The 26,320-nt window shown below is 52.7% G+C and overlaps 2 protein-coding genes across 2 annotated transcripts; one reads left to right on the top strand and one right to left on the bottom strand.

Moving 5' to 3' along the window:
• Nucleotides 1–1,409: 1,409 nt before the first annotated feature.
• Nucleotides 1,410–19,486, top strand: B3GNT3 (UDP-GlcNAc:betaGal beta-1,3-N-acetylglucosaminyltransferase 3). The gene is made up of 4 exons (XM_072786789.1): nt 1,410–1,521; nt 13,908–13,967; nt 15,897–16,483; nt 17,898–19,486. Exons 3-4 carry the CDS (start codon nt 15,917–15,919, stop codon nt 18,447–18,449), a joined length of 1,119 nt encoding a protein of 372 aa, XP_072642890.1. The 5' UTR covers nt 1,410–1,521; nt 13,908–13,967; nt 15,897–15,916; the 3' UTR covers nt 18,450–19,486.
• Nucleotides 19,487–22,047: 2,561 nt separating this feature from the next.
• On the bottom strand, nt 22,048–23,749 carry INSL3 (insulin like 3). The gene is made up of 2 exons (XM_072786790.1): nt 23,539–23,749; nt 22,048–22,615 (listed from the first exon to the last, which is right to left on the bottom strand). Exons 1-2 carry the CDS (start codon nt 23,732–23,734, stop codon nt 22,413–22,415), a joined length of 399 nt encoding a protein of 132 aa, XP_072642891.1. The 5' UTR covers nt 23,735–23,749; the 3' UTR covers nt 22,048–22,412.
• Between the last annotated feature and the right edge of the window lie 2,571 nt (nt 23,750–26,320).

Here is a 26,320-nt window from a genome sequence, read left to right as displayed (position 1 = left end):
TTCTTCTGCTAGAGTCTGTAATTGACACTTTTCCTGTAATTGATGGAGAGTGGTAGGGCTCTCTCTTCCTGACTCGACTTTAGTGAGGTTTTCCTTTATTAATTTGCAGAATACATCACGTTTTGTTCATCCATTCATCGGTTGATGGGCACTCGGGTGATTTCCACCTTTTGGCTATGCTGAACAGTCCTCCTGTGAACGGGCATGTACAAGGCTTTGTCTGAACACCTGTTTTCAATTCCCTTGGGTAGACAGCTAGGAGGAGAATTGCTGAGTCCTAAGATAATTCTAAACCAAATTCGAACCCAGGCCCTCTAATGCCATAATCTGCTCTGGAAGATTTCGGAGTCCCTTCTGCTGTCTCCATGCTTCCGCCTTCTGACCTGGCAGGCCTCAGTTTCCCCCTGTGAGTAGGGGTTGGTACGCCCCAGATCACTTCCTCCACCATTACTCTGAACACATGATTACAGCAATGTACGTTTCCAGGGCAAACGGGGGCACGAAATGTCTGTTGTGGAGGGGACGAGATGGGCCACTCCCTCCAAATCAGACATTTGGTTCCAGCTGCTTGTGCGGCCCCATAGGGCAGGCGGGGAACTTAAGCTGAACCTGAGCAGTTGCCCCCTCCAAGTGGAGACCTGGACTCAACAGGCTCCAAAGTTTGTGCCAAGCAAGTGTGTACACCTGCGCCACTTTGGCTGAAATGCCGTTGTTTGGTGCACTGACATTTGGTGTAATGGCCCTTCACTCCGGCAGTGTCGATGGTGCGCTTGCTCTGTGTAGGCCCTGCTCCCCACACCTCTCCCAACTGGAAGAGTCAGGGCTTAGATCCTCCATTTTACACAGGAAGAAACTGAGGCACACTCAGGACCCTCCCCTTTTCCTTTCGAAGAAGTAAGGGTGGGGCAGGAGGCTAACCAGAACCCCCACCTGGCTCACACCTAGGGACCTGGATCTTCCCCACCCCAGACCTCCCGGCCCCAACACGTCTAGACTAGAAATGGATCCGAATCTTCAACTACCTTAACCTCAAAAAACTTTCAAAACTGACTTCCAACTTCCAGAACCTTTGCCAGCCTGAGGGCTATGGGCTCAGGATAGGTTTCCTGGGTTCTGGAATCTTCGAACCCCTTGCAGAGATCTGAAGAGTCCCCCTGGATTCAACCAGCCTCCTTGTCCCCCTTCCAATCATTTCTCCATCAAACACACTTTAGGTCAGCCCTGCACGGGGCGCCGCTTGCACATCTCCAGCCGCCTCTGGCCAGGCCCCAGGTGGGCTGGACACCCCGACGGGCGCCGGAGAGGGGGACGGGGAAGGTTGCGGTGGGGGCCGGCCAACCGGGCGGAGGGGCGGGGTCGGGAGGGGAAGAGGGAGGCAGGAGGCGAGGCTGGGAGGAGGCAGGGAGGAGCCCGACCTGGATGGGGGTGGGGGGAGGCTCGGCGTCAGGTGAAAGTCTTTCCGGAGTTCACAGCCCGGAGGAGCTGAGATAAGAGGTTGACTCCGGGCGGCCGGACTCTGGGGTGAGTGTCGGGGGCCCCTGAGGATCCGGCTGCCGTCTGGGGTGGGGAGGAGGAGGATCGCGGCTCTAGGGGGCCCCGGCGGGGCCCCGGGGTCAGGTGTCCACCACGTGGAGATCCCGGGTCTCCGTAACCCCGTTGCCCTCACCCATCGGTAGTCGCCGGCGTTTCCGAAGCCGGCGCGGGGCGGGGGGGAGGGAAGTCGCTCCGATGGGCACGGCGAGGCGTCCGGGACCCCCGTCCGCACCCCCCGACGCCCACCTCCCAGGATAGCGGGGAATGGGGATGGAGACGCGGAGGGCGCTCTCTGCGCTGCGGCCGCCGCTGCTACTGTTGGGTGGGGATTGTTAGCGCGCTGATTCCGAGGGTCCCCCACGTGGGGACCACCGCTGACCTCCAGCCTTGGCAGGCGCTGGGCGCCCTTCCTGCCTGGGGACCTCCGCTCCTGGCTTCCCCTGGGGCTCAGTGCAACCCCTGTCGGCTGACTTGGGGCTCTGTGCCCCCCCCACCCCCCGCAGGGTGCTCCTGTTCAGTTTCCCCTCCCAGACTAGGTCAGTGACCCAGCTTCCACGAGGATGCCTGAGATGTTCAGCCAGTGGAAGCTTTTATGATGGTGGGAGGGGGGCTCAAGTGAGTGACATTGGGTCTCTGAGCTTCCGTTTCCTTATGTGTCAAGGGTGGCTTGTACGGGAGTGATTCACACTGTAGGTGCTTAGTGGGGGTGGGGGGTACAGCTGTCACTATATTAATAATAATTATTACTATATCCTTAGCCATGCTTCCAGGTTCCCGACTAACTTTCCCGGTGGGTCAGTTTTTTCATGGTCTTTTTTCGGGTGGGGGAACTGAGCTCACCTGCTCCCCCACCCCACCAGAGCCTCCTGTAGTTCCGATCTGGGCCCGTGGGGAGCTGCCCACATTTGGGGCCACCCTGGGCCATAGCTTCCTTCCATTGCTCCGTTGGCTCCTAAGGTCTTGCCCCACAGGGCTGAGGAGTCTAGAGAAAGAGGTGTGGACCCTGCTTCGGGCAGCGGGGCCCCCCACTTGACCTAGGTGAACAGGTAATGTTTGTTCATCCCTGTCCAGCCCTGACTTCCATCCTTTGCTTCTCCCTCACACCTAGGGTGTGGTGATTCCTGCCAGCCAGGTACTCTGGATGTGGGGGAGCTTCTAAGAAGGAGCCTTAGAGCGTCAGCTTCAAGGCGCTCGAGGACTTTGGACAAGCTTCTTTGACCCAAGGACCCTGGGGCTGGGCTGAGTCAGGTCAGCCCTAGAGAAGGAAGGAAGGTGTCACTGGGTGACTTCTCTTCCTGCCACTCTCTGAGGTCCCCACCCCTGTGAGTCAGGGAGGATACCCATTGTGGTCCCTCCTCCTGACAGGGAGTCTGGCTCGGCTTGAATGCCTCCTCCCCATAATGGGGAGCTCACTACCAATACAGCAAACTAAAGGAAGCCCCAGCAGGTGGTGGCCAAAGGCAGGGATTGGGCTCCCACCTGACCTTCCTTGAATAAGTTCCTTGGATGAGCGCTCTGTGCCTCAGTTTCCCTATCCATAAAAAAAAAAAGAAAAAACGCAGCTAAGGAAGCCCTACCTTCCAGCGCAGGTGTGGTGAGTAGAAGAGCAGATGGTGGAAGGGCCACACACCGGGCTGCTGCGTTAACTCTAATCATGATTACGTGGCTCACTGTGTTCCCATCGGTGATATTTATCTTTGCGTGAGAGAAATAATGTGAAGGTTGCAGGGCTCCAGCACAAGGCCTGGAGGAGGGCTCTGAGCCATGTGAAGGTGTGAGGGTCCTTCAGGTGGTCCCCAGAGGAAGGCCCATGGGACCACAGTTGCTCCAGCTAGGAAATGAGTCCAGAGATGCTCTTTTGAGGCTCAGCTACGGCAGGGCCCGCCATTTAGTTAGGGGCCTCCGTCCAGCCCAGGTCCCCTCCTGGACCCATCCCAGGTACCTGGAGCAGTTTTTGAGGTGGGCTCCCCAAGGTCAGCTCCTTCAATGAGGAGCCCCGGGATTCCCAAGGAACGCAGACGTCATGGGTCTAAACGGCATGTGTCACCCTCCCCACCCCCCATCCCATCATCTTCTACACCCCAGGTGCCCCAGGGCCTATGTTGGCATAAAATCAACTTGCTCACATGGTTTCACTAAAGCAGGGTCTGGCCACAGCGAGCCTAAGGAGTTATCCTGACTGGGCTTTTTCTCTATTTTTTTTTCTTCTATTTACAAGAGGAACATAATGCTTCTTGCAGAAAAAGACCAGCCTGTCATTACTTACTTACTGGGAGGCCTAGCTGGAACGAACTGGTGAGGGATCACCCTCAGGTCCAGCAGGCTGGGGTTCAAATCCTAGTACATGCTCTCTGCCCCCCCCCCCCCCCCGTTGGCTGTGTGACCTATGGTGGGGGGCCCTCTCTCTTGTGCTCAGCTCATCTACTTGGTAACTGGAAACCAGCCTCCCTACAAAGCGCAGTGAATCATGGGGCTCATCTGCAGGCCAGGAGCTCACATCCTCTCCTGCAAGAACCCCCAACTCCCAACCTGGAGTCTCTTCCACCCTGGAACTTGCTCTTCTCACGAAGACTGTCTTGTCTGCTGCCTGTCTGTCGTCCCGCCTCCCTTAGTACATAAGCTCCTTGGGGACAAGGCCTTTCTTTCAGACTTCTTGACTGCGTGCTCAGAGCCTAGATCGGGGCATGGCACACGCTAGGTACTAGGTGCTCAATGCTGGCTCAGAGCAGTCACCAGTGTGCTTGAGACGTTCGTCGCTGACGTTGATGTTAATATTGTCACTGTTGGCGCTTCCTAAATGGGTTTGGAGAAAAGGCAGCTGCTTTCTCAGGACTCAGGCCGTTAGGCACACAGATGGGGTTCTCCTGTCACCCCCACCCCTCACCTTGGTTTTTGGAAGTCCCAGAATGTTCCATGCCCCTTTTGAAATCCCAGCTGGGGTCTGTCAGGAGGTACGGAACCATGATGGCCAGAGTGAAGCTGACGTCCAGCACCTGCTGGAAGTCAATCAGGGGTTGGCAGCTGACACCATCCAGCTCTGCAGATGAGGATGCTGAGGCCCAGAAGTGGCCAGCCACTTGGCCCAGGTCCGCCGCCACCGCTGGTCAGTAGGCAGGTCAGGATGTCTCCCGGAAACCACCACAGCAGCTTCACGGGCACCAGCTCTGTTTTCCCAGCTGCTGGACAAGGGGAGGTTAGCCCTCATTTTCCTGATTCCAAAACTGAGACCCAGTGACCACCAGGCCTATGGGTCACTGGAGCTGGAATTGGGATAGGAAGGGACACAGGTGGGTCTGTGTCTAATGGGCCAGGAGAGTGACTCAGGACTCACCCTCTCGGAGCCTTGCTTCCTCTTCTGGAAAGTGGGAGCGTCATGCAGGGGAATCACCTTGATTTGATGGGAGCTTCCCAGTCCAGGCAGGCCCTCCATGGTGTCACAGTAGCGCAGAACAGGTGGGGGTCAGGTCCGGGCCCTGAGGGTGTGAGCAGGGGGTACCTGGCCACCTGGACTGCTCAACACATTCTCACACTCGTGTGTCTCAGCCTCTCTGCCTTCCTGAACTGCTAAGGAATGGTGACGAGAACAGGGTGAGAAGGACAGAAGTGCTTGGGGACTTGCCAGGCCCTGGTTATCAACTGGGAGTGTAAGTAGAGGATGCAGGGACAGAATTCTGTTGATAATGGGGGTCCTGAATTAATTCTGTTGAGTACTGGGGCTGCTTCTGTACCTCTAGTGCCTCACTAATATTCAGTGAATGTGGGCTACTGGGGAGCAGGGCACTCAGTCGGTTAAGCATCTGCCTTTGGCTCAGGTCATGATCCCAGGGTCCTGGAATGGGGCCCCACATTTGGATCCCTGCTCAGTGGGGAGTCTGCTTCCCCCTCTGCCCCTCCCCCTGCCCTAGCACACACACAGTTCTCTCTCTCTGTGCTCTCTCGAATAAAATCTTAAGAAAAAAATAGTGAATCCTTAATATTTAGTGCAACAAATCCTTAATATTAGTGTGTTTGCAACAAATAGCTGATATTCAGTGACAGTATATTAGTCTCTTGGGACGGTTTAGTGACTTATGCATATTCATTGTGATAATATTGATTCATGCATCATGAATGTGCCTTGCAACTCTTCATTGTTCCTGTAAAACTATTTCATAAAACTCCTGGTGCCTCCTGCCTGTCTAGCAGGTCATGAACGGTACTTACTGACATTTGGCTTCTTGCTCATGAACTGCATCACGAGTATCTCAGTGCTGTGGATATTTGGCTCTTTAGGGCATTAGTACACCTTGGTCCTGTCTCCGCTCCACACAGGCACTTGCTAACTCGTGACTGTCCTGCATCCTCCAGGGCCTGTGGGGCCCTAGGCAGGTCGGTGGCAGCTGTCATCTGCAGTGGATTTGGGCTGAAATGAGGCCCGAGGAAATTGCTAATATGTGGATCATCATTAGTATTTTTCCCTTGTTCAACAAACACCAGCAAATGTCACATGGGGACACAGCTGTTGGGAACAAGATACCTGGCCCCACCTCTGGGGGTCTCCAGGCTGGCTGGGGAGATAAACGAGACAGAAGAGAGTGCATTTCCCATGTGCAGTGGTGGTGAGAGCTGCAGAGAAAATCAGAGCCAGGGCAGGGTGTTCTAGCTTGGGAGGTTGGGGCCCTTTTATTTTTATTTATTTTTATTTTTTAAAGATTTTATTTATTCATGAGAGACACAGAGTGAGAGGCAGAGACACAGGCAGAGGGAGAAGCAGGCTCCCTGTGGGGAGCCCGATGTGGGACTCGATCCCGGGACTCCAGGATCACAACCTGAGCCAAAGGCAGATGATCAACCACTGAGCCATCCAGGCGCCCCTGTTACCTTTTAAAAAGGTAAAATTGTGAGGCGCCTGAGGGACACAGTCCATTCAGCTGCTGACTCTTGGTTTAGGCTCTGGCTGTGATCTCTGGGTTGTGAGATTGAGCCTGGAGTGGGCTCTGAGCTCAGTGAGGAGTCTGCTTGAGATTCTCTTTCTCCCTCATCCTCTGCCCCTCCCACTCATGCTCTTGTGCTCTCCTGTTCTCTCTCTCTGTAACACAAATAAATAAATATATATATTTTAAGATTCTCTCTGCCCCTCCACCCAACATACCTGCACACATGTTTGTGCTCTTTCTTTCACTCAAATAAATCTTAAAAAAAAAAATGGGGGTGCCTGGGTGGCTCAGTGGTTGAGCGTCTATCTTTGGCTCAGGTCATGATCCCGGGGTCCTGGGGTCAGGTCTTGCGTCAGGCTCCCTGCAGGCAGCCTGCTTCTCCCTCTGCCTATGTCTCTGCCTCTCTTTCTCTCTGTCTCTCTTGAATGAATAAATAAAATCTGGAAAAAAGAAAAAAGAAAAAAAAACAACACTGGGGTGAGCCTGAAGATCAAAGAGAATCTGGGGGAAGAGCAGGAATCCCAAGCCAAGAGGACCAGGGGGGGAAGAGCAGGAGTCTGGCAGGTGCAAAGCCCTGTGGCAGGACTGAAAGCAGCTGAAAAGGCTGGTGTGGCTGGAGCTGACCAACTTGGGCAGGGGTCATTGGGGATGGGGCAGCAGAGGCTGAGAAGTCCCACACCTGGCAGCCACAGCCTGGGTGGGGAGGCTCTTGGGTCTTGAATACAATGAAACAAGTGGCTCCTCTGTGTATGTTCAAGGAAGCAGGCTCTGGGTGATGGCAAAATCAGCACCAGTGTATGGAGAGCAAACAGCCAGGAACAGGAATAGCTGGTCTGGCAGTGAGGGTCCCTGAGAGTCAGCCCAGATGTCACTGCTGTGACTCTGTCCACAGCCGCTATGTCCTATCTGTAGGGAGAAATATGAAGGAGGCCCTGCCACAGGCAAGCAGTGTCAGGATTGCTCATTCATCATACCTGCTGGGCCTTCCTGGCTTCGTTGCCATCGTGTGCCCATAGCTCTCGGCTGAATGCCACACCTGGGTCAGCCACTGCCCCATGACATTCCATGTGAATGGCTCCTGGGCTTCTCAGTCTATTGTTCCTGGTCCTTCCTTCTCCGTCCCCTACAGGCTTTAAACACTGGTGACTCCCTTCACTTTATTTCCTGAACCTACATACTTCCCTGATCCTTGCTGACCAGCTCTTGTCCGGGCCCTCAAATTCTTTGGCCTGGTTGCTGCCCCAGCCTCTACTTCCACCCTGGCTGTCCTTATTCCCCCAGTGCCCCATTTCCACCCCCGCTTGCTGGGCATGGTCTGGCAACCCACCATCATCTCCCCCCGTCCCTCTGCTCCAGCCGCATTGGCCCCTCTCTCTGCCTTCAGCACTTTGCATCTGTGCTCTGGCCCTTTGCACCTTTGTCCTCTGCCTAGAATGCCCTTCCCCCAGGGCTCTGACCAGGTGATTCCTCATCATCCTTCAGGATGTCCCCAGGCTGGTCAGCAACCCCCCCATGAACCTTTCCTTCTCAACAGTGTTTATCATGTTGCTACTACACTAATCACCTCTTCCTGTATTCCTGCCGTCAGTGGGGGCTGATCTGGTCATGCCTGTTCACGGATTCACTCGCCAGTCCGCGCCCAGGGTGGCCCAGCGGTGGAATGTTGTCTGACCTGGGCTCTGGTTCTCTGTTCTTTGTCAGATGTTGAAGTGCATGGTTCCTTGTGACAGATTCTGGAAGGCTCTGAGTTTCTGGGTGGGGAATCCCCCAGTGAAACTCCACATCATGGGAAGGATAGGATACAGACCCCACCCATCGGGGTCCTGGGTTCCAGTCTGCTTTATGCTGAGTCTCAGTATCCCCATCGGTAAGCAGGGCCTCTGTGGGGCACTGAAGGAGCCAGTACAATGAGCCCAGGTCACTGAGTGGCTGCCACACAGCCAGTGGCACACAACCCCAAGTGATTCCATGGTGGGGGTGCTTGGCGCTCCCATCCCCTAATGAGGAACTAGATTCCGAGGGGAAGTGGCTGATCAAGGTCTCAGTGCCAAAGGGACCATTCAGCAGCACATCTGACCTTTCTGCTCCCTGCTCACACACCCTCTGTGGCTTCTCCTGACCTCCAGGACACAGCCCCACTTCTCAGTCTGGGGTTCAAAGTCTTTACAGGCCCTTCCCTAGCCTCAGAAATCACCCCCCCCCAAAAAAAAATTCTACTTTTCAGCAAAATAAACTACAGATGATTCCTTGATAAGGCCTTGTTTGGTTTCCCCACCACGCCTTTGCATTTGTTCTTTCCTCTATCTGAACTCCCCCTTGGTGAGCTCCTCTGCATCCTTCAAAGCCTCAGCCTCAATATCCTGGTCCCTTCTTCTGGCCCAGCCTTTATCCCACGAGTGTCTGGATTTATCTCCCCCCCAGACTGGGAGCTTCTGGGGAGCCAGGCCCAGGGTCGAGGCTTCTCAGGTTCCCCAGACCCATTTGTTGAATGAATGAATGAGTGAGTGAGTAGTTTTCATATGCGTTTTCTGGGATGAGAGCTGCTGAGACCTTTCTCAGGCCTGAAGGACCTGGAGACAAAGCAGGTTGTTTCTGTAGTGATATGAGGAACCCACTGGGCTACCCTGGGATAACTCTGAGTTCTACTTCCCCATCTATGAAACAGGTATGGTGATTCCCCCAGAGTTATTCAGAAACCCACAGACTTCACTGAGTGAGCAGCTGTTTGGGCTTCCACAAATCCAGTTGTCCTGTCCAGTGAGACCTGGGAAGGGTGAACAGCAGAATTCCGGGCAGGGGTCAGGGAATCGGACCTGGGCCTGTGAGGAGCTTCTCATCAACCACCTCACCCACCCAGCAAAGGCCCCAGAGTTCCTCACTGCTGCTCAGTTACTTGGAGGAAAATTAATACCAAGAAACTTCCCCTCCTTGGTGGAGCTGAGCCTCTAAGACTCTGTGCCTTCAGGTCATAAAACCCTTAAGGACAGATGGGTGACTACCTGGGCCCTGGGGTGCTACCCACAGAGGCACCCAGACCAGTAAAATCCTCAACACTCAGCCTTGCTGACAGGGAGGCCCAGAAGTTTGCCCCGTCCATCCGTCCGTCCTTCTTTCCTTCCTTCCTTCCTTTTTATTTTTTTATTTTATTTTTTTTTTAATTTTATTTATTTATTCATGAGAGACACAGAGAGAGAGAGAGGCAGAGACACAGGCAGAGGGAGAAGCAGGCTCCATGCAGGGAGCCCGACATGGGACTCGATCCAGGGTCTCCAGGATCACACCCTGGGCTGAAGGCAGGCGCTAAACTGCTGAGCTACCAGGGCTGCCCCCTTCCTTCCTATTTAAAGATTTTGTTAATTTTTATTTTTTTTAAGATTTTGTTTATTTGGCAGAGAGAGAGAGAGCACGAGCAGGGGGAGTGGCAGAGAGAGAAGCAGGCTCCCCGCTGAGCAGGGAGTCAGAGGACATGGGGCTCCATCCCAGGACCCTGGGATCCTGACCTGAGCAGAAGGCAGATGCTTAGCCAACTGAACCACCCAGGTGCCCCAAGATTTTGTTTATTTATTTGAGAGAAGGAGCAGGAGTGAGGGTGGGGAGGTGAGGGAGAGGGAGAAACAGACTCTGCTGAGTGGGGAGCCTGACACAGGGCTCATCCCAGGACCCTAAGATCATGACCTGAGCTGAAGTCAGACACCCAACCAACCGAGCCACCCAGGCATCCTCCCAGAAGTTCTTTCTTATGCCAGGCCAGTGTGAGATTTTATGAGGTTTGCAACATTATCTGCTTGAAGGTTTAAGGGGCTATGAGTTAGGAAGGGCCTTGGTGGATCATAGAGGGAAGGAGATCTTGGATGCATTAATAGAGGTCTAGCATAAGGTGGAGGGAAAGTGAACCTTCCTCCCCCACCTCCCACTTGAGCTCTCAAACCCTAATCAGGAACCTCAGGGGGCTGAGAGGGTAGAGCAGCAGAATCCCTCCATTGAGAGAAACCTAAGACCCAGGGAGAAAAAGTTGGGAATGCAGGTAGCCAACAAAGGCCCAGTGTTCCATATGCAAAGAGTTCTTATAAATAAACAAGAAAGAAAAATGCAAGAAAAAGAACAGCCATTAATGGAACTCATTAAAACCAAATGGGCCACCCCAAGAGGTTCTCTTTTGCCCTGAAACCCTAAGAAAAGCCATTTAGCCATTTCAGTTCTTCTCCTGCCTCCCCTTCCCAAAGCCCAAGTTTGGCTGAGTGGTAAATATTCATATTTGCCAAAGTATCTTCCTTCATTTTAAAACCCTTGTTTGGAACTTATAAAACACATTTCCAGTGAACTGATCCTTGGCCACTTAGGTTTAATTTTCTATTTAATAGATGTTTAATAAGTACATATATAATATAAAAATAACAAATCTCATAAATACTTAATATGATGAATTTATACAAACCTGTATCAAAGGCTTTAGTCTGATCCTGATTTCCTCTTCTAACCTTCCCTCTTTTGAGCTCCTCATTCCGGATTTCTATGTTGGTTTAGACCAGGATATCTCAACCTTAACAATGTTGATCTTTGGGGCTGAATTTTCCTGAGGTAGGACTATCCTGTGTTCTGTAGGATGTTAATTTATGCAGCGTCCCTGGCCCCCACCCACTTATTTTTTTTTTTTAAGATTTTATTTATTTATTCATGAGAGACACAGAGGAGGGAGAGGGAGGGAGGGAGGGAGGGAGAGAGAGAGAGAGAGAGAGAGAGAGAGAGAGAGAGAGAGAGAGGGAGAGAGGGAGAGAGGCAGAGACACAGGCAGAGGGAGAAGCAGGCTCCATGCAGGGAGCCCGATGTGGGACTCGATCCCGGGGCTCCAGGATCACACCCTGAGCTGAAGGCAGGCACTAAACCACTGAGCCACCCAGGGATCCCTTACACCCACTTAATGCCATTAGCAGTACCTTACCTCTACCCTGCCCAAATCACGACAGCCAAAAATGTCTCCAGATATTACCAGGTGTTCCCTGGGAGATAGAGTCACCTGTTTGAAGATCCCTAATTTAGGCTCCAAACTGTAGATGGGGAGATGGGTAATCACTCTCTAAAATTTTAAGAGTCCTGGAGCACTTGGGTGGCTCAGGAGGTTAAGCCTTTGGCTTGGGCTCAGGTCATGATTTCAGGATCAGGACTTTGCACTCAGTGGGGAGTCTGCTTGTCCCTTTCCCTCTGCCCCTCCCCTTGTTCATGCTTTTTCTGTCTCTCTTAAAAAAAAAAAAGAAATCTTTTAAATAAATAAAATAAAATGAGATAAAATTTTATGAGTGTTTAACGAGAATGTCTCTTTCCCAGGTGTTGAGTTCTGAGGTGTGCTATTGTTTTCCAGGATCCGTGGGTCTCTAGCCACAGGTGTGGCCCAAGAGAACACTGTGGCATTTCTAGTCTGATTTCCTTTTTTGGTGATATGGTCTTTCTATTACAGTTTGTGAAGGTTTTTTATTTATTTATTTTTTTCTATCCTTGAAGCTTCAGGGATCAGCACCAGGTTTGCCTGGGAGCACTCCTTTCCCATTGTCTATCCTGGACTTGGGCCTGTCTTTGGCTCAGGAAAATGTCTTTCTAGGATTCAGCTCATTCTTGTATCACATTCACCAGTACACAGTTTCTTTTTTTTTTTTTTTAATTTTTATTTATTTACTTATGATAGTCACAGAGAGAGAGAGAGGCAGAGACATAGGCAGAGGGAGAAGCAGGCTCCATGCACCGGGAGCCCGATATGGGATTCGATCCCGGGTCTCCAGGATTGCGCCCTGAGCCAAAGGCAGGCGCCAAACCGCTGCGCCACCCAGGGATCCCCAGTACACAGTTTCATCCCAAGATTATTTGCCTTTTGAGGTCTCCCAGACCTGACTTCCAGCAGCTGAACCCCCAGGGCAGGCAGCCAAGCTGGGGTGCCACAGCAACTAGATGGGCTCTCTGCCGCCGGCATGCAGGGTTTTGAAGCCGCTTAGGCTCCGCTGGCCTGTTGTACCTGCCATTCCCTCCCCTGGGACCTTCCCCCCCAGATCTCAGCCATACTGGATCTTCTGTGCCATTCACATCTGACTTAAATGTCATCCAGACCTCAAAATCCAAATCTGCCACCCAACCCCATTTCCTCCTGTGGCTTTCATTGCCTCTTATCATTTCATTGAGGTTTTAATATGTTTGTTCTCCCTCAAGGGTCTGGGTTCTGTAGTGGAGACATTTAGGTATCTTCTGTCTGCAGAAACCCAACATCCATGCACCAGTCATTCAATACACATTTATTTATTTGTTTGTTTATTTATTTATTTATTCATTCATTCATTCATTCATTCATTCATTCATTCGAGACACACACACAGAGAGAGAGAGGCAGAGACAAGGCAGAGGGAGAAGCAAACTCCCTGTTGAGCAGGGAGCCCGATGTAGGGCTTGATCCCAGGACCTCAGGATCATGACCTGAGCCAAAGGCAGACACCTAACCAACTGAGCCACCCATCGTCTGGGTGGCTGTCCTGAGATGGAATCTCGCATCGGGTTCCCTGCTCAGTGGGGAGTCTGCTTCTACCTCTGCCCCCCCTACTTGTGCTCGCATTCTCTTTCTCTTTCTCTAATAAATCAATAAAAATTAAAAATAAAAAACAGGGGATCCCTGGGTGGCGCAGCGGTTTGGCGCCTGCCTTTGGCCCAGGGCGCGATCCTGGAGACCCGGGATCGAGTCCCACGTCGGGCTCCCGGTGCATGGAGCCTGCTTCTCCCTCTGCCTGTGTCTCTGCCTCTCTCTCTCTCTCTCTCTGTGTGACTATCATAAATAAATTTTAAAAAATAAAAAATTAAAAATAAATAAATAAATAAATAAATTCCTTTACAAAAAAAAAAGTTATCATGTATTTTAGAAGGTGAAAAGTGGAAGAAAAGTAGAACACGGTCTGAGACCAGGGCCACCAGTAAGATACTGTATCCCGAGGAGTCCCTCCTGAGAAAGGGATGTTGGAGGAGAGGCAAGAAGTGAGGGAGGGAACCAGGTGCATATCCTGGGAAGAGTATTCCAGCCAGGCAGGAATAACCTGAGCAAAAGTCCTGAGGCTTTTCTGGGTCATGCCCAGAATGTTTGAGGTCAAAACCCCCACAACAACACTCTTACATAGGGTTAATTCTCCTCGTTTTCCATGGAGGCTCTGCGAAGTCCAGCTTCTTTTCCAGGGTCACACAGTGGAACCTGTGGGGTAGGATCTGAGCCCTGTGTCTGGGAGACACCTCGCTGGAGAGGCTTGGCCAGGCCGTGTGCAGAGACAGCAGGGGCACGTTGGAGAAATGGCCTCCTGAGTGCAGGCGGAAAGCCCTTTGCCGACTTCTAGGTGGAAATGCAAAGCCACTCTTCTTTGCTTCCAGGCAATAGCTGCTGGGGTTGCTTGGGGCAAGTGGAGCCTTCCAGAATCTACTGACTGTGGTCATGTTTTCCAGGTGCCAGTGGAAAGAACAGAGAGACCCCAGAACAGCACAGACAACCCACGGCAGCCTGAGGTAAGTACTAAGCTTCACATATTCACTCAACAATAGGCATTGAATGCCCACGAGGTGCCAGGTGCTGGCAGCTCCCTTCATGCCTGCACAGTCCCGTGAGTTGAGAACTGCTCAGATGCCCCCTTTTACAGCTGAGGAAACTGAGGCCCAGGGAATGGAGGGCACACAGCCAGAAAGTGATGCAATTGGGATTTAGACCCAGGAGTTGGGCTTTAGAGTCTGTACCTCTCCAGGTGAGTCAATAAGTGTTTTAAGAATGGTTAAGTCCGGGATCCCTGGGTGGCACAGCGCTTTGGCGCCTGCCTTTGGCCCGGGGCGCGATCCTGGAAACCCGGGATCGAATCCCACATCGGGCTCCCTGCATGGAGCCTGCTTCTCCCTCTGCCTGTGTCTCTGCCTCTCTGTCTCTCTCTGTGTGGCTATCATGAATAAATAAATAAAATCTTTAAAAAAAAAAAAAAAAAAAGAATGGTTAAGTCCTACTTTGGGTCTAATCCAGCACTTTCATGCTGCACTGGAAAATAGCCCTTCAAATTTAGGGCTGAAAAACAGGGCAGATACTACCTCTCCAGACAAAAGGACATTAAGGGAATCCAGGGAAGCCTGGGATCTGGAAGGAAGACCAAGAGCCCTGCCTGGATATGGGGAAGGAAAGCTTCTAGGAGGAAGCGACATTAGAGCTGAGGTTTTGAAGGATGGATAAGAGTTTGCCGGAGAAAACTTTAACAAATTTATTCATAAATTGTATTTGTTCAAACACTCCCTGCTTTCCCCATGTGTCTGCCTCATGCTGGGCGATGCAGGGACCCTCCAGAAGCCCCCAGTCTCAGAAAAACAGAGCTAAACATAGACACCCCCATGGGATCAAGACTGGGTAGAGGTAGACAGAGCTTGAGGTGCCAAACAGACCCAGCAGTGTTCCTGAGGGGTTAAAGAGAACTTCCCAGAGAATGGATCATTTAAGATGGGTTATAAAGGAAGAGTAAGTGTTTAACAAGGAAGATAGCTCTGTTTGAAACATGCCAGGCCTAAGGGATCTGTAAAGAGCCCATGCTCAGGTCACAAGACCATTAAGAATAGTCAAGAAGAAGGGTGCCTCGGTGGCTCAGTCAGTTAAGTGTCGGCCTTAGTCTTGGGTCACATCCCAGGGTCCTGGATCAAGCCCTGCATCAGGCTCCCTGCTCAGCAGAGAGTCTGCTTCTCTCTCTTCCCTTCCCCCTGCATGTGGTCTCTCTTTCTCTCTCAAATAAATAAAATCTTAAAATAATTGTCAAGAAGAATGGGTGATGGCTTGTTTCAGAACGCCAGCAGCAGGCACGTGGGTGGCTTAGTCAGTTGAGCATCCAACTCTTGGTTTTGGCTCAGATCATGATACCAGAGTCCTAAGATCGAGCCCCCCGTTGGGCTCCACACTCAGTGTGGAGTCTGCCCCTCCCCCCACTCTCTCGCTCACTCTCTCTGGAATAAATAAATGAAATCTTTAAAAAAGAGAGAGAGAGAGAGAATGCCAGCAGCTCTCAGCTTCCTGGAAGGACTGGGTTAGGACCCCAGTAGTTCTCAGTGATAAAGAGGCAGTTCTTTGCCTCCCTCAGGGGGGCTCCTGGGCCATCTCTGAGGTAGAGACATGAGGAGGACCAGGTTGAAAGGGGGGATTCTGGGCACACTGAGTCTGGGAGGCTCACCTTGGCATCTCCGTGTCTCAGTCTTCTCTGTAAGCACTTAATCCCCAGCCAGACCTGGGCAACTGTCAGAGCCACCAGGGGTTGAGGTGCCAGAGGAGGAGGTGGGGGGCATGGGGGTGTAGGTGAGGGTGCATCTCGATGTCATACCTCCCTGAGCACCTACAGGTCTGCAGCCAGGTGTTGGGGTCCGCAGGTAGCTCAGGGAAAGTGCTTGGCCCATCCCGTCTCATTAAGGCGTTCTTGGCAGGAGCCGCCAGGCCGACCAGGATGAGGTGTTGCCGGCCCCTGCGGACAGAGGTGGGCTTGGCCATAGCCCTGAGCATCCTCATCCTCTTCCTCTTCTGTCTGCACGTGTCACCACCCACCTTCCAGAGCTCGGAGGAGCTACGGGACAACCCCAAGACTCTGGCCTGGCCCACTCAGCCCTCCCGCCCACTGCCCACCCCCTGCAGGGCCAACACCTCCATGGCTGCCCTGCCAGGCTTCTCTGGGCAGCCACAACAGGTGCGCGACTTCCTCCTGCATAAACACTGCCGCGACTTCCAGCTGCTGCAAGATGTTCCCCTGAACAAGTGCGCAGAGCCTGTCTTCCTGCTGCTGGTGATCAAGTCCTCACCCAAGAATTACGAGCGCCGGGAGCTGGTGCGGCGCACTTGGGGCAGCGAGCGCCAGGTGAAGGGTGTCCAGCTGCGCCGCCTCTTTCTGGTGGGCACAGCCCCTAACCCCATGGAGGCCCACAAGGTCAACCGGCTGCTGGCGATAGAGGCGCAGGCGCACGGGGACATCCTGCAGTGGAACTTCCATGACTCCTTCTTCAACCTCACGCTCAAACAGGTGGGCCGGCAGGGGTTACCTGATCAGGGCCACCCATCCTTCCTGCCCACTCACCATCATCTCCTCTGAGGGGCGCCAAGAAACCAGGAGTCCCCACCCACCCTACCCCACTCCCTCTGCTGTCCTCATGGTGATCTGAGGCCTTCTTCCTCTAGGGGAGGCAGGGAGAAAGGGCAGGGTAGCCTGAGGTTACGAGCCTGGCTCTCAGAGCCCATGATCTGGGTTCGAATTCAAACTCTGCCACTTACCTGCCATTTGCCTTTGATAATCATTTACCCCTCTGCGCTCGTTTCTTCATGGTCATCAAGGAACTGGGATTTAGTTGGATCCAGCTGCCTCTGAGGGCTGCTGCGAGGATTACAGGAGAGGATGTTTACAGGGCACCTGGAGTGGCGCCAGGTGCTCCAGTAACAGTGGCAATCGGTGGGGGTGGAGGGGCACTGGACAGGACACATCTCGTTTATTTGTTCTTATTCTCTCTCCCCATGAGGCCCACATCTGTGCAGTTGATGCTCAGTAAAGACCTTTTAGCTGGACAAAACCCCTCCAGAAGTGGAGGGAATCCTGCCTGTGCACAGATGAGGAATTAGAGGCTCCAAAGGCCCACCCAGGAGTTGAAGGGGGCCCAAGGCAGGTTCCTGCTCATAGTAGGCACAGAAAAGTCTGGGCTCAAGACCTTGAGTACCAAGAACAGTACTTTTCTGTGTGTGACCCTGTTCCCGGCATTTTTTCTGGAGATCCTCTATTTCCTCGTCTGTAAATGAGGTTGAAGACTACTCCTGCCTGCCTCCTAAGCTTGCATGAGCGATTCGAGACAGGGGAGGCACTGAGCACCGTGCAAGGCATGCAGCAAAAGTTATTATGGAGGAAGCTGAAGCCGAGGTGGGTAGAGGGCCAAGACCTCTTGACACAACGTGTTCTTCATGCAGAACACAAAAACATGTAAGAAATGTCCATTTGACAAACATGAATCCAGTACCTATGAGAGGATGACCCTCAGTGGGTGCTGGGGAGATGTCACAGAGAGGAGAGACAGTGCCCACCCAAGGGAAGCCTAGAGTCTGGTGGGGAAGGTAGACGTCAATAACAATCACATAAGTAATTATTTAACAGCAGTGCTTGGCCAGGAAGAATCAGAAGGAATAGCAATAAATGTAAATGCGACAATTTTCAAGTACTTCTTGGTGCTTCACGAGGATCATCTCCATGGATCCCCAACACTCCCAGGGGCAGGTCCTATGATGAGGTCTGTCTGGAAAGTTGGTAGCTGAGGCTCAGGGTGGGTCCTCAAACCCATGACTGGCCTGACCAGTAACACCCTCAATTGGGTTCCCTGGGATGGGGTGGCCAACAGGGACCCAAGGCTGATTGCCCCAACCCTTAAACTTGTGTGTCCCGTCCACCTTGCCTGCAGGTGCTCTTCCTACAGTGGCAGGAGACTCGGTGCACCAATGCCAGCTTCGTGCTCAATGGGGATGATGACGTCTTTGCACACACAGACAACATGGTCTCCTACCTGAAGGACCACAATCCTGACCGCCACCTCTTTGTGGGACACCTGATCCGCAATGTGGGCCCCATCCGGGTGACTTGGAGCAAGTACTATGTGCCAAAGATTGTGACAGAGGAGGAGCGCTACCCGCCCTACTGCGGGGGTGGTGGCTTCCTACTGTCCCGTTTCACGGCTGCTGCCCTGCGCCGGGCTGCCCCCAAACTGGACCTCTTCCCTATCGATGATGTCTTCCTGGGCATGTGCCTGAAGAAGGAAGGCCTGGAGCCTGCATCACATGGTGGTATCCGCACAGGTGGCATTCGGTCTCCCTCGGGCCGCATATCCTCCTTTGACCCCTGCCTCTACCGGGAGCTGCTACTCGTGCACCGCTTCTTGCCATTTGAGATGCTACTCATGTGGGATGCCCTGAGCCAGCCCAAACTCATCTGTGGCAAGCAGTCACAGATCTACTGAGGTGGTATCAGGACCCCTAGCCTCTAGGCCCTGATCTCTACCCCCGTAGAAAAGGGCAGCATCATCTTCCCCTTTCCAGAATTGGAAATCTTTGTTCTAAGTGGTCGGCATAAGAGAGTGTCCCCAGGGAGGTTTGGATGAGTGCATAGTCTAGCTGACAAACTCCTAGACATCTTTCCAAGCCCACCTGGTACTTGAACCCATGTTCCATCATCCTCTCTAGATTCTCAGCTGAAGGGACCTCCTCTTTCCATGGCAGCTAACTGCAGGAGCCCTTCTGCTAGGCTTCCAGTTGTTCCGTTTGAGTCAAGGTCCCATTTTCCAGCTCCGACTTTGATCTTGGGTTGGATTTTAAAGGGTGGCCAACCCCTCCTTGCTTGTAAACTACAGTGGTTTAGTGGTAGGTGAGTCCCAGCCATGCTTCAAGGTCAGTTGGGAATTCCTAGGTCCATTTGCAACTGAACTGAGCAGTATTTCTCAGCCTAGGAAAGAAGTTTTTTTCTCAACCTCTCCCTGCCAGTCTCCACACACCTCAGATGGTAGAAGGGGCCAGAGAAGCCATGAGTGGGACTGCCCCCTCCCTGCTCATGGTATCAAGTGCTCTAAAGGCAGAAGCATTGGGCACAGAAAGGAGGCAGCTGTCTGACTCAGGCTGTGCCAGCTCAGGGTTTCTGGAGTCCCTGATGGGGCCCAGCCCCCACATTTGTGCTCCCCAAGAATTCAGGTAATGATACTGGGGCCAGAGAGTTTTCACTGGGCCCACGGTCCGCACACATGCTCACCCCAGTGTTCAGAGAAGAGAGAGATTCAGATCCTTGGGTGTCTGTGAGCTCTGAGGACCCAGGACTGGCCCCTGACCCAGTATGTCTTTCAGACTGGGGAGACCCAAGCAAAATGGTGACACCTTAGTTCTGCTGACTCTGGGCAGAGGTCTGGGGCCTGGGTTTACAGGCATTCACAGGTAGGGGGAAGTCAGACAGCAGAATGACCACTGGGGAATGGGTACTCAGGGAATAAAATGTTTTGTGAAGACCTGAGATTCTTTTTTTTTTTTTAATTAAGTGATTTATTTATAAGTTTTAATTCAGATAAGTCTACAATCTGTAAAAGTCTCATTTCCAATAGAAAATATGCACCAGGGATCCCTGGGTGGCGCAGTGGTTTAGCGCCTGCCTTTGGCCCAGGGCGCGATCCTGGAGACCTGGGATCGAATCCCACGTCGGGCTCCCTGCATGGAGCCTGCTTCTCCCTCTGCCTATGTCTCTGCCTCTCTCTCTCTCTCTGTGTGACTATCATAAATAAATAAAAATTAAAAAAAAAAGAAAATATGCACCAATAAAAATGGCAGGGATGAAATGAGGGCTGTGGAGCTTCCATTGGGCGGGTCTGATGCCATCCTGCCCCTGCTCACACATCCTCCATGGTTCCCTATTACCCTCAGATCATATCCCACCAAGACAGTCTCACTATCAGCTCAATGGCACGCTCAGGAGAGGCACAGGGGTGAGACTGGCTCCGTGGGACAGCGGGTTTGCCTTGGCCTCTTGCTTCCAGTCAGGCTCCCTTCTTTCCACCAGACTCCTCTCCCACTAACACTGCGGCTTTCCTGTCCTCCATCCCACCCTCTTTCCCTTTCATAAGCATTAATTGTGTGTACCTCCTGTATGCTGCACACCTTGCCCTATACTCCTGCTCCCAGCCCCATTAGGGTGGCAGATACCCACCTAATAGTGAGAAAACAAACCTGTGAACAATCAAATAGGAAGTTATCAGAAGTGGTAAGAGCTTCAAGTAGTAAAATGAAGCAACTAGATGCAACAGTGATGGGAAAGAGTATTAACTGAGAGATCAGGGGACTGGGACAGAAGAGGTGACATTGGATCTGGGACCTGAAGAAAGAGGACATGGCCTTGGGAAGAACCGGGAGAAGGATGTTCCAGGCAGAAGGCACAGGATGTGCAAAGGCCCTGAGGTAGGACAACCTGGAAGCATTCAAGTTGCAGCGAAGAAGCCCTGGCTGGAGTTTGGTGAGACATGAAGTCACAGGGGCTGGCCACATGGGAACTTATGGGCTGGGGTGAGAGGAGTTATTTTGGGAGTGATGGCACTTTGGGGGCAAGGAAATGACATGATTGATTTTTACGTTTTAAGAAGCCCTGTGGCTGCCGTGTGGACTGTTGGAAAGGGAGGTGGAGGCTGAAGCAGCATCCAGGCAGAGAAGGCAGGCCTGGATGAGATGGGGGCTTTCAGAGGTTTCTAGCCTACATCTGACCTCATCCTGCCCCTGCTCACCCATCCCCTGGGGAGAGAGTCCTGCTCCCCTGCTGCTCCAGGTTGAACAATATACAGCCCCTCAGAACCTTAGAATATGGCCCTATTTGGAAATAGGGTCTTTGCTGGGTCACCTGGGTGGCTCAGTTGGTTAAGCACCTGACTCTTCATTTTGGCTCAAGTCATGGTCTTGGGGTGGTGAGATCAAGTCCTGTGTCAGACTCTGTGCTCAGAGGGGAGTCTGCTTGGGATTCTCTGCCTTTTCCTCTGTTGCTTCTCTCCCTCAAATAAATAAATACAGCTTTAAAAAAGAGAGAGAGAAAGGAATAGAGTCTTTGCAGATATAATTAAGGTAAGGATCAAGGTGAGATCATCTTGGATTAAGTGGGATGGGCCCCAAATCCAATGACAGTGTTTTTTACAAGAGACAGAAACGAACACACAAGAAACGCGGAAAAGAAGGCCACGTGAAGACAGAGACAGAGCTTGGAGTCCTGCATCTAGAAGCCAAGGAAGGTCAGGGATTGTGAGCAGCCACCAAAAGCCAGGAGAGAGACTCAGACCAGGTTCTTCCTCAGAGCCTTTCAGAAGGAAACAACCCTGCCACACTTTGACTTCTGTCTCTGGCTTCTAGAATTGCAAGGAAAGAAATCTCTATTGTTTCAGGACTCCCGATTTCTGGTAATTTGTTATAATGGATTTAGGAAATTAAGACACATGACTGGCTCACATAGTCAAATGCGGTTGTTCTGCCTCAGGAGTCCTAGCACGCAAGTTCTATCTCAGGGTAAAGGGAGGGGCAAGGAAAATTGTCAGAGCTGGAACAGTAGGTGTCCACTCTGATCCATTCCCATGTCTGTGTGTCCATCGTATAGCGTGGACTTTAAGCGATGTTAAGCCACCCCCCCCCCAGGTGGGTCTTGACAGATAATCTGGATTGGAATCCGGCACTCAGCCATTCCCTAACCTTGCAAGTAGCTGTCTCCCCTAGCCTCAGTTTCCCCACTTCGTATGGTGATGACTCTGAAATTGCTATCAAACTTCTGAAAGTATTGATGGGTCCATGGCTGGGGGGGAGGGGGAAAGACAACCTGCACAAAGGCTGAGGTAGGCTTATCCCTCTTTCTTCAGAAAAATGGAAAAAGCTGGGGCACCTGGGTGGTTCAGTGGTTGAGCGTCTGCCTTTGGCTCAGGTCATGATCCCGGGGTCCTGGGATCTAGTCCCATATTGGGCTCCCCACAGGGAGTCTGCCTATGTCTCTGTCTCTCTCTGTGTGTCTCTCATGAATAAATATATAAATATATAAAAAACTTTTAAAAAAACTGCTTCAGATTCTGCAAGAGCTTCATTTATTCACTACTGAGGAGAAATAGCAAGGAGGGTGGCACAGATGGGAGGGTGGCGCCTGAGGCTCCTTGGAGGGGCAGACAATTGGCCATGAGTATCTGGCATCTCTGCAAAACCAAGGATCTTCCAGCCAGGATGGAGGTGAGTTTTTTGTTTTGTTTTGTTTTGTTTTGTTTTTGCAGTTGGCCCCACAGAGGAAGGCAGCCTGGGGGAGGTGGGGAGCATGGGGAGATAATTCTCACCATCCTCCCAGATAGGGCTTGATGGTGCTGTGTGGCTTCAGGAGGTCACCAGACCAGATCTGTCTGGGTCTCCGGACCCTCTGAAGTCACACCTGGGAGGGTTCAGTGAGGACACAGGGTCAGCAGGTCCTGTCGTGAGCAGCCGCTGAGGCAGCAGTAGTGTGCGGGATTGGTGGCAGCTGCTCGCCGGTGGTGGTGATGGAGAGAGGCCTGGGGCAGGGCCTGTGGAACGAGAACCAGCATGGGGTCCCCATCGGACACCTGCCCATGGAGATGTCGTCCTTCCAGCCACTGCAACAGCTCACCTGGGGACAGAGCAGAATTCAGCATGGACAGGGGACCCTAGGGGAGCCCTCCCCGAGATATGCATAGACCTGCACACTCACGTTCTGCTGAGTGACCCACCAAACACTCATCTTGGGCACAAATAGAAAGTGAGCACCTATTAAATGCCTACTATATGCTGCACTGAGCACAGATGTGTGCATCCAGTGTGTGCACTCTCAACCCACACCCACGCTCAGGCCCCCAGCTGTGCACATTCCCACAAGCCAGCTATCACACAGACGTACAGACACTTCACAAAGCCAAAGACAGCAGAGGTGACATGTGACATATACATGTGCCCATGTGTGCAGGCAGTGGGCTCATGTGGACATGCACACACGCAGGCACGTACCCTCACAGCCCTTCCCAGTCCTCCCCCATGCGTGCCCCTGCACATCCGTCTGCATCTGTGTCACAGAGATGCAGACATATAGGCCACACATGTGTGACACACAGGCATACCCCCCCCCCCTTCATACCCTCTGCACCAAGGCCTGGCGTAGGGTGAGAAGAGCGCACACTGGCCTCAACGCACAATTTAAGGGGGCGCCAGGGCACTCAACAATGAAGATCCATTACATTTTAATGCAATGTTTCTAAAAATCAAAAGCAATGCAAAAATTCACGAAGATCAAAATGCTGAAATTGTAAATAAGACGGGATCTGCCCCGTGCACTCGCTCGTCACGCACAGATTCCGGCCTGGCAGGGGACGCATCCTTCGCGAACTTGCGCACACCAGCGTCCGGGCAAGCGGACCGGGGCAAGCGGACCGCGGCGTGTGCGTGCAAACCCACCCGCCTGCCCCGACGCCCACCAGCGCCCCGTGCACCTGCCCCGCCAAGACTGACTCTTGACTGAGCCCCGAACCCGGGGCTCGGTTCGCGCCCGCCCGCACTCACGGTCGCCGCCAGCCACCCGCCGCCCGTCCTCGGAGGACCAGCGCGGGCCCCCGCACACCCGCACCAGCGCCCGCACGAAGTGGTGGCCACACAGCTTCTCCCGCGCTCCCGGAGCGGGCGCAGAGCCCAGTGCCAGCGCCACCGCCAGCGCCGCGCCCAGCAGCACCAGTGCCCAGGCGAGCGGGCGGGGGCCCATGGTGGCAGGAGGCCGGCCCCAGCGGGCACCCTTCTTATAGGCATCCAGCCCGCCCCAGCTGAGGACCTTGGATGGGGATGGAACATTCTGCCCACAGCTCAAGGAGAAGGTCAAGGGCGGGGTGAGTGCAAGTGTAGTGTAAACCCAGCAGTTGGGTTTTCTCTTTCTCTCTCTCTCTCTCTTTTTTTTTATAAGTAACCTCTAAGCCCCACGTGGGCCTCGAACTCACAGCCCACAAACCCGAGATCCTGAGTTGCATGCTCCACCCACTGAGCTAGGCTTTTTTTGTAGTGTCTGATTTAAGCTCTGAGTGCCCAGGCATCCCCTTCAATGATGGCTGTTTGGAATAAGCCTATTTGTCAGCAACACCACTAGATAGAGCCAGGCCGCCTCTCCGCACTGAAGGCTCTCTTGTTAGAGGGGTTTTGGTCGGTTTTGATAACTGGCCTTTGGGGCCACTTGTTTTTTTTTTTCCCCTTCTGGCACTTAACATTCCCACTCCTATGTTTTAGGTTTATCAATAAACAATGAGTCCTGGGAGACCCAGGCTCCCATTGTGAACCCCAGTAAAAGCAGAGGCCCAGCCAGTGAACAGGTGGCTCTTTCTCTCTGTTCCCCACCTCCTCATTGTGTGGCCCTGGGGTGCTGTACAATTCCCAGGTCTTGTAAAGAATAAGCCTTTACTTTTTTCAGTTTCCTGATGGTTGTTGCTGAAGGGTGTCCTACAGTCAGCACCACAGAGGCCAGTCCAAGCACACACTGGATATTGACAGGCTGGGATGTAACCAGTACAACCTCCCACCTCTGCCAATTCCTATGTTTAAGCCCTACTTCCCATCGTGAGGGGGTCTGTGGATGTGGGGGCTTTGGAAGATCATCAGGTAGTGGAGGTGGGGGGCTCGCACTGGGATTGGTGCTCTAAGAAGTGGTATGAGAGAATGTGCCCCCACATCCCGTCCCTCTCCATGTGAGGACCCGGCCAGAAGACAGCCAGCTGCAAGCCAGGAGGTATCCTCAGCAGACCCCGACTGTGCTGGCACCCTGACTTCCAGCCTCCAGGGCTGTGAGAAGTGAGTGTCAGTGTTGAAGCTGCTGGGGCTTTGGTTCAAGCAGCCTGACCGTGCTGAGCCAGTGCCTGATGTGACCGCAGGGAGGAGTCCCCGGTAGCTGTAGAGGGAAGAGAGTTGTGCGCCCTCAGCTCAAAACATTAAATTCCTGCTCTATGACTTTTTTTTTTCTTTTAAGATTTTATTTATTCATGAGAGACATAGAGAGGGGCAGAGACATAGGCAGAGGAAGAAGTAGGCCCCTGCAGGGAGTCCGATGCAGGACTCAATCCCAGGATCCTGGGATCAAGACCTAAGCTGAAGGCAGATACTCAACCACTGAGCCACCAGGTGCCCCCAGCTCTAGGTGTCCCCATTCTAGGACTTAAATCTACCAATAAAGAGTAAGCTGGGGAAACTGTAGGCCCCCCGCCCTAGTCCCCAATAAAAGCAGAGCCCCAAGCCAGAATTGGTCTCTGTTTCTATGCATGACCTCACTGTGTAGCCCTAGGTCCGCTGTGTGACTCTGAGGTCTTGTGAGTAATAAACCTTTACTTTTTCAGTTTCCTGATGGGTGGTGCTAAAGGGGATCTAGCAATCATAATAAGAACCACAAAGATGGTTTTAACCTCAACACTGTTTATTAATAGCTGAGAGCGCCACAAAACAGTGAAGGTCTCTCTCTGCCTGGGCCAGGGCCCTGGGTGTGCCTCCCCTAGGGGGAGCACTGGCTGAGGAGTCTTTTTAAAAACAACAACTATTTTAGAGAGGTGAACTAGATAAATAGAATAATTTTGCAGGGTGGTGGTCGGGCATCCAGCCAACTGAGAGCAGGGACAATCAGAAGATTGTTGTCCTTATTCCTGTATAAGTAAAGAAACTGAGGCTGGGGGTGGTGGGGGCTGGTCACCACACTTGTCCATGGTCACAGCAGGCTGGGGCTGTTGGCTGGCTCTGTCTCTCCCATATCGGTCTCTTTGGGTGGGGCAGGGACTGGAGGGCCCAGAATGAAGTTGGCTGCATTTGCTCATTATGACCTCGGTTTACTGAGGAGGGAAAGGAGCAGAGGGAAGGCAGGATACTCCATCCAAGGCAAGGGAGGGCCTGAGCTGAAAACCCTGTCTTGCTTGAGCCCAGACCAGCCCCCTCCTGCTTTTCACCAAAGCAGGTGGCTTTCTCTGGGCTAAGAGGGTAGGCCAGAGAGACAGAGAGAGACAGAGAGAGAGACAGAGAGAGAGAGAGAGGACTGCCTCCTCCTCCACTGTGTCTTTCTGTTACTCCTCATATCTGTCCAGCAGTCCTAAGGGAGACTTGCTTGTTCCCCACTAGTGTTGGACCCAGTCTCCCAACCCAACCTTGCCCTTGGCCTCCCCCCAGAGCAGCCTGTTCCTTCCACCCGCCCAGAGCCTGTAATCAGTTCCCAGAGCCAAGGCCAGCAGCTGGAGCTGGGGGGAGGGCTTCTGTCCTCCAGGATCCCAGCCCATGCCCCATCCTGCTGTCTCTCCTCCCCCAGCCAGCCCTGAGGCTTCCATTGTGGCCC

This window comes from Canis lupus, chromosome 19 (genome assembly GCF_048164855.1).
Source record: "Canis lupus baileyi chromosome 19, mCanLup2.hap1, whole genome shotgun sequence".
Taxonomy (NCBI): domain Eukaryota; kingdom Metazoa; phylum Chordata; class Mammalia; order Carnivora; family Canidae; genus Canis; species Canis lupus.
This window is presented reverse-complemented; position numbering and strand designations above follow the sequence as displayed.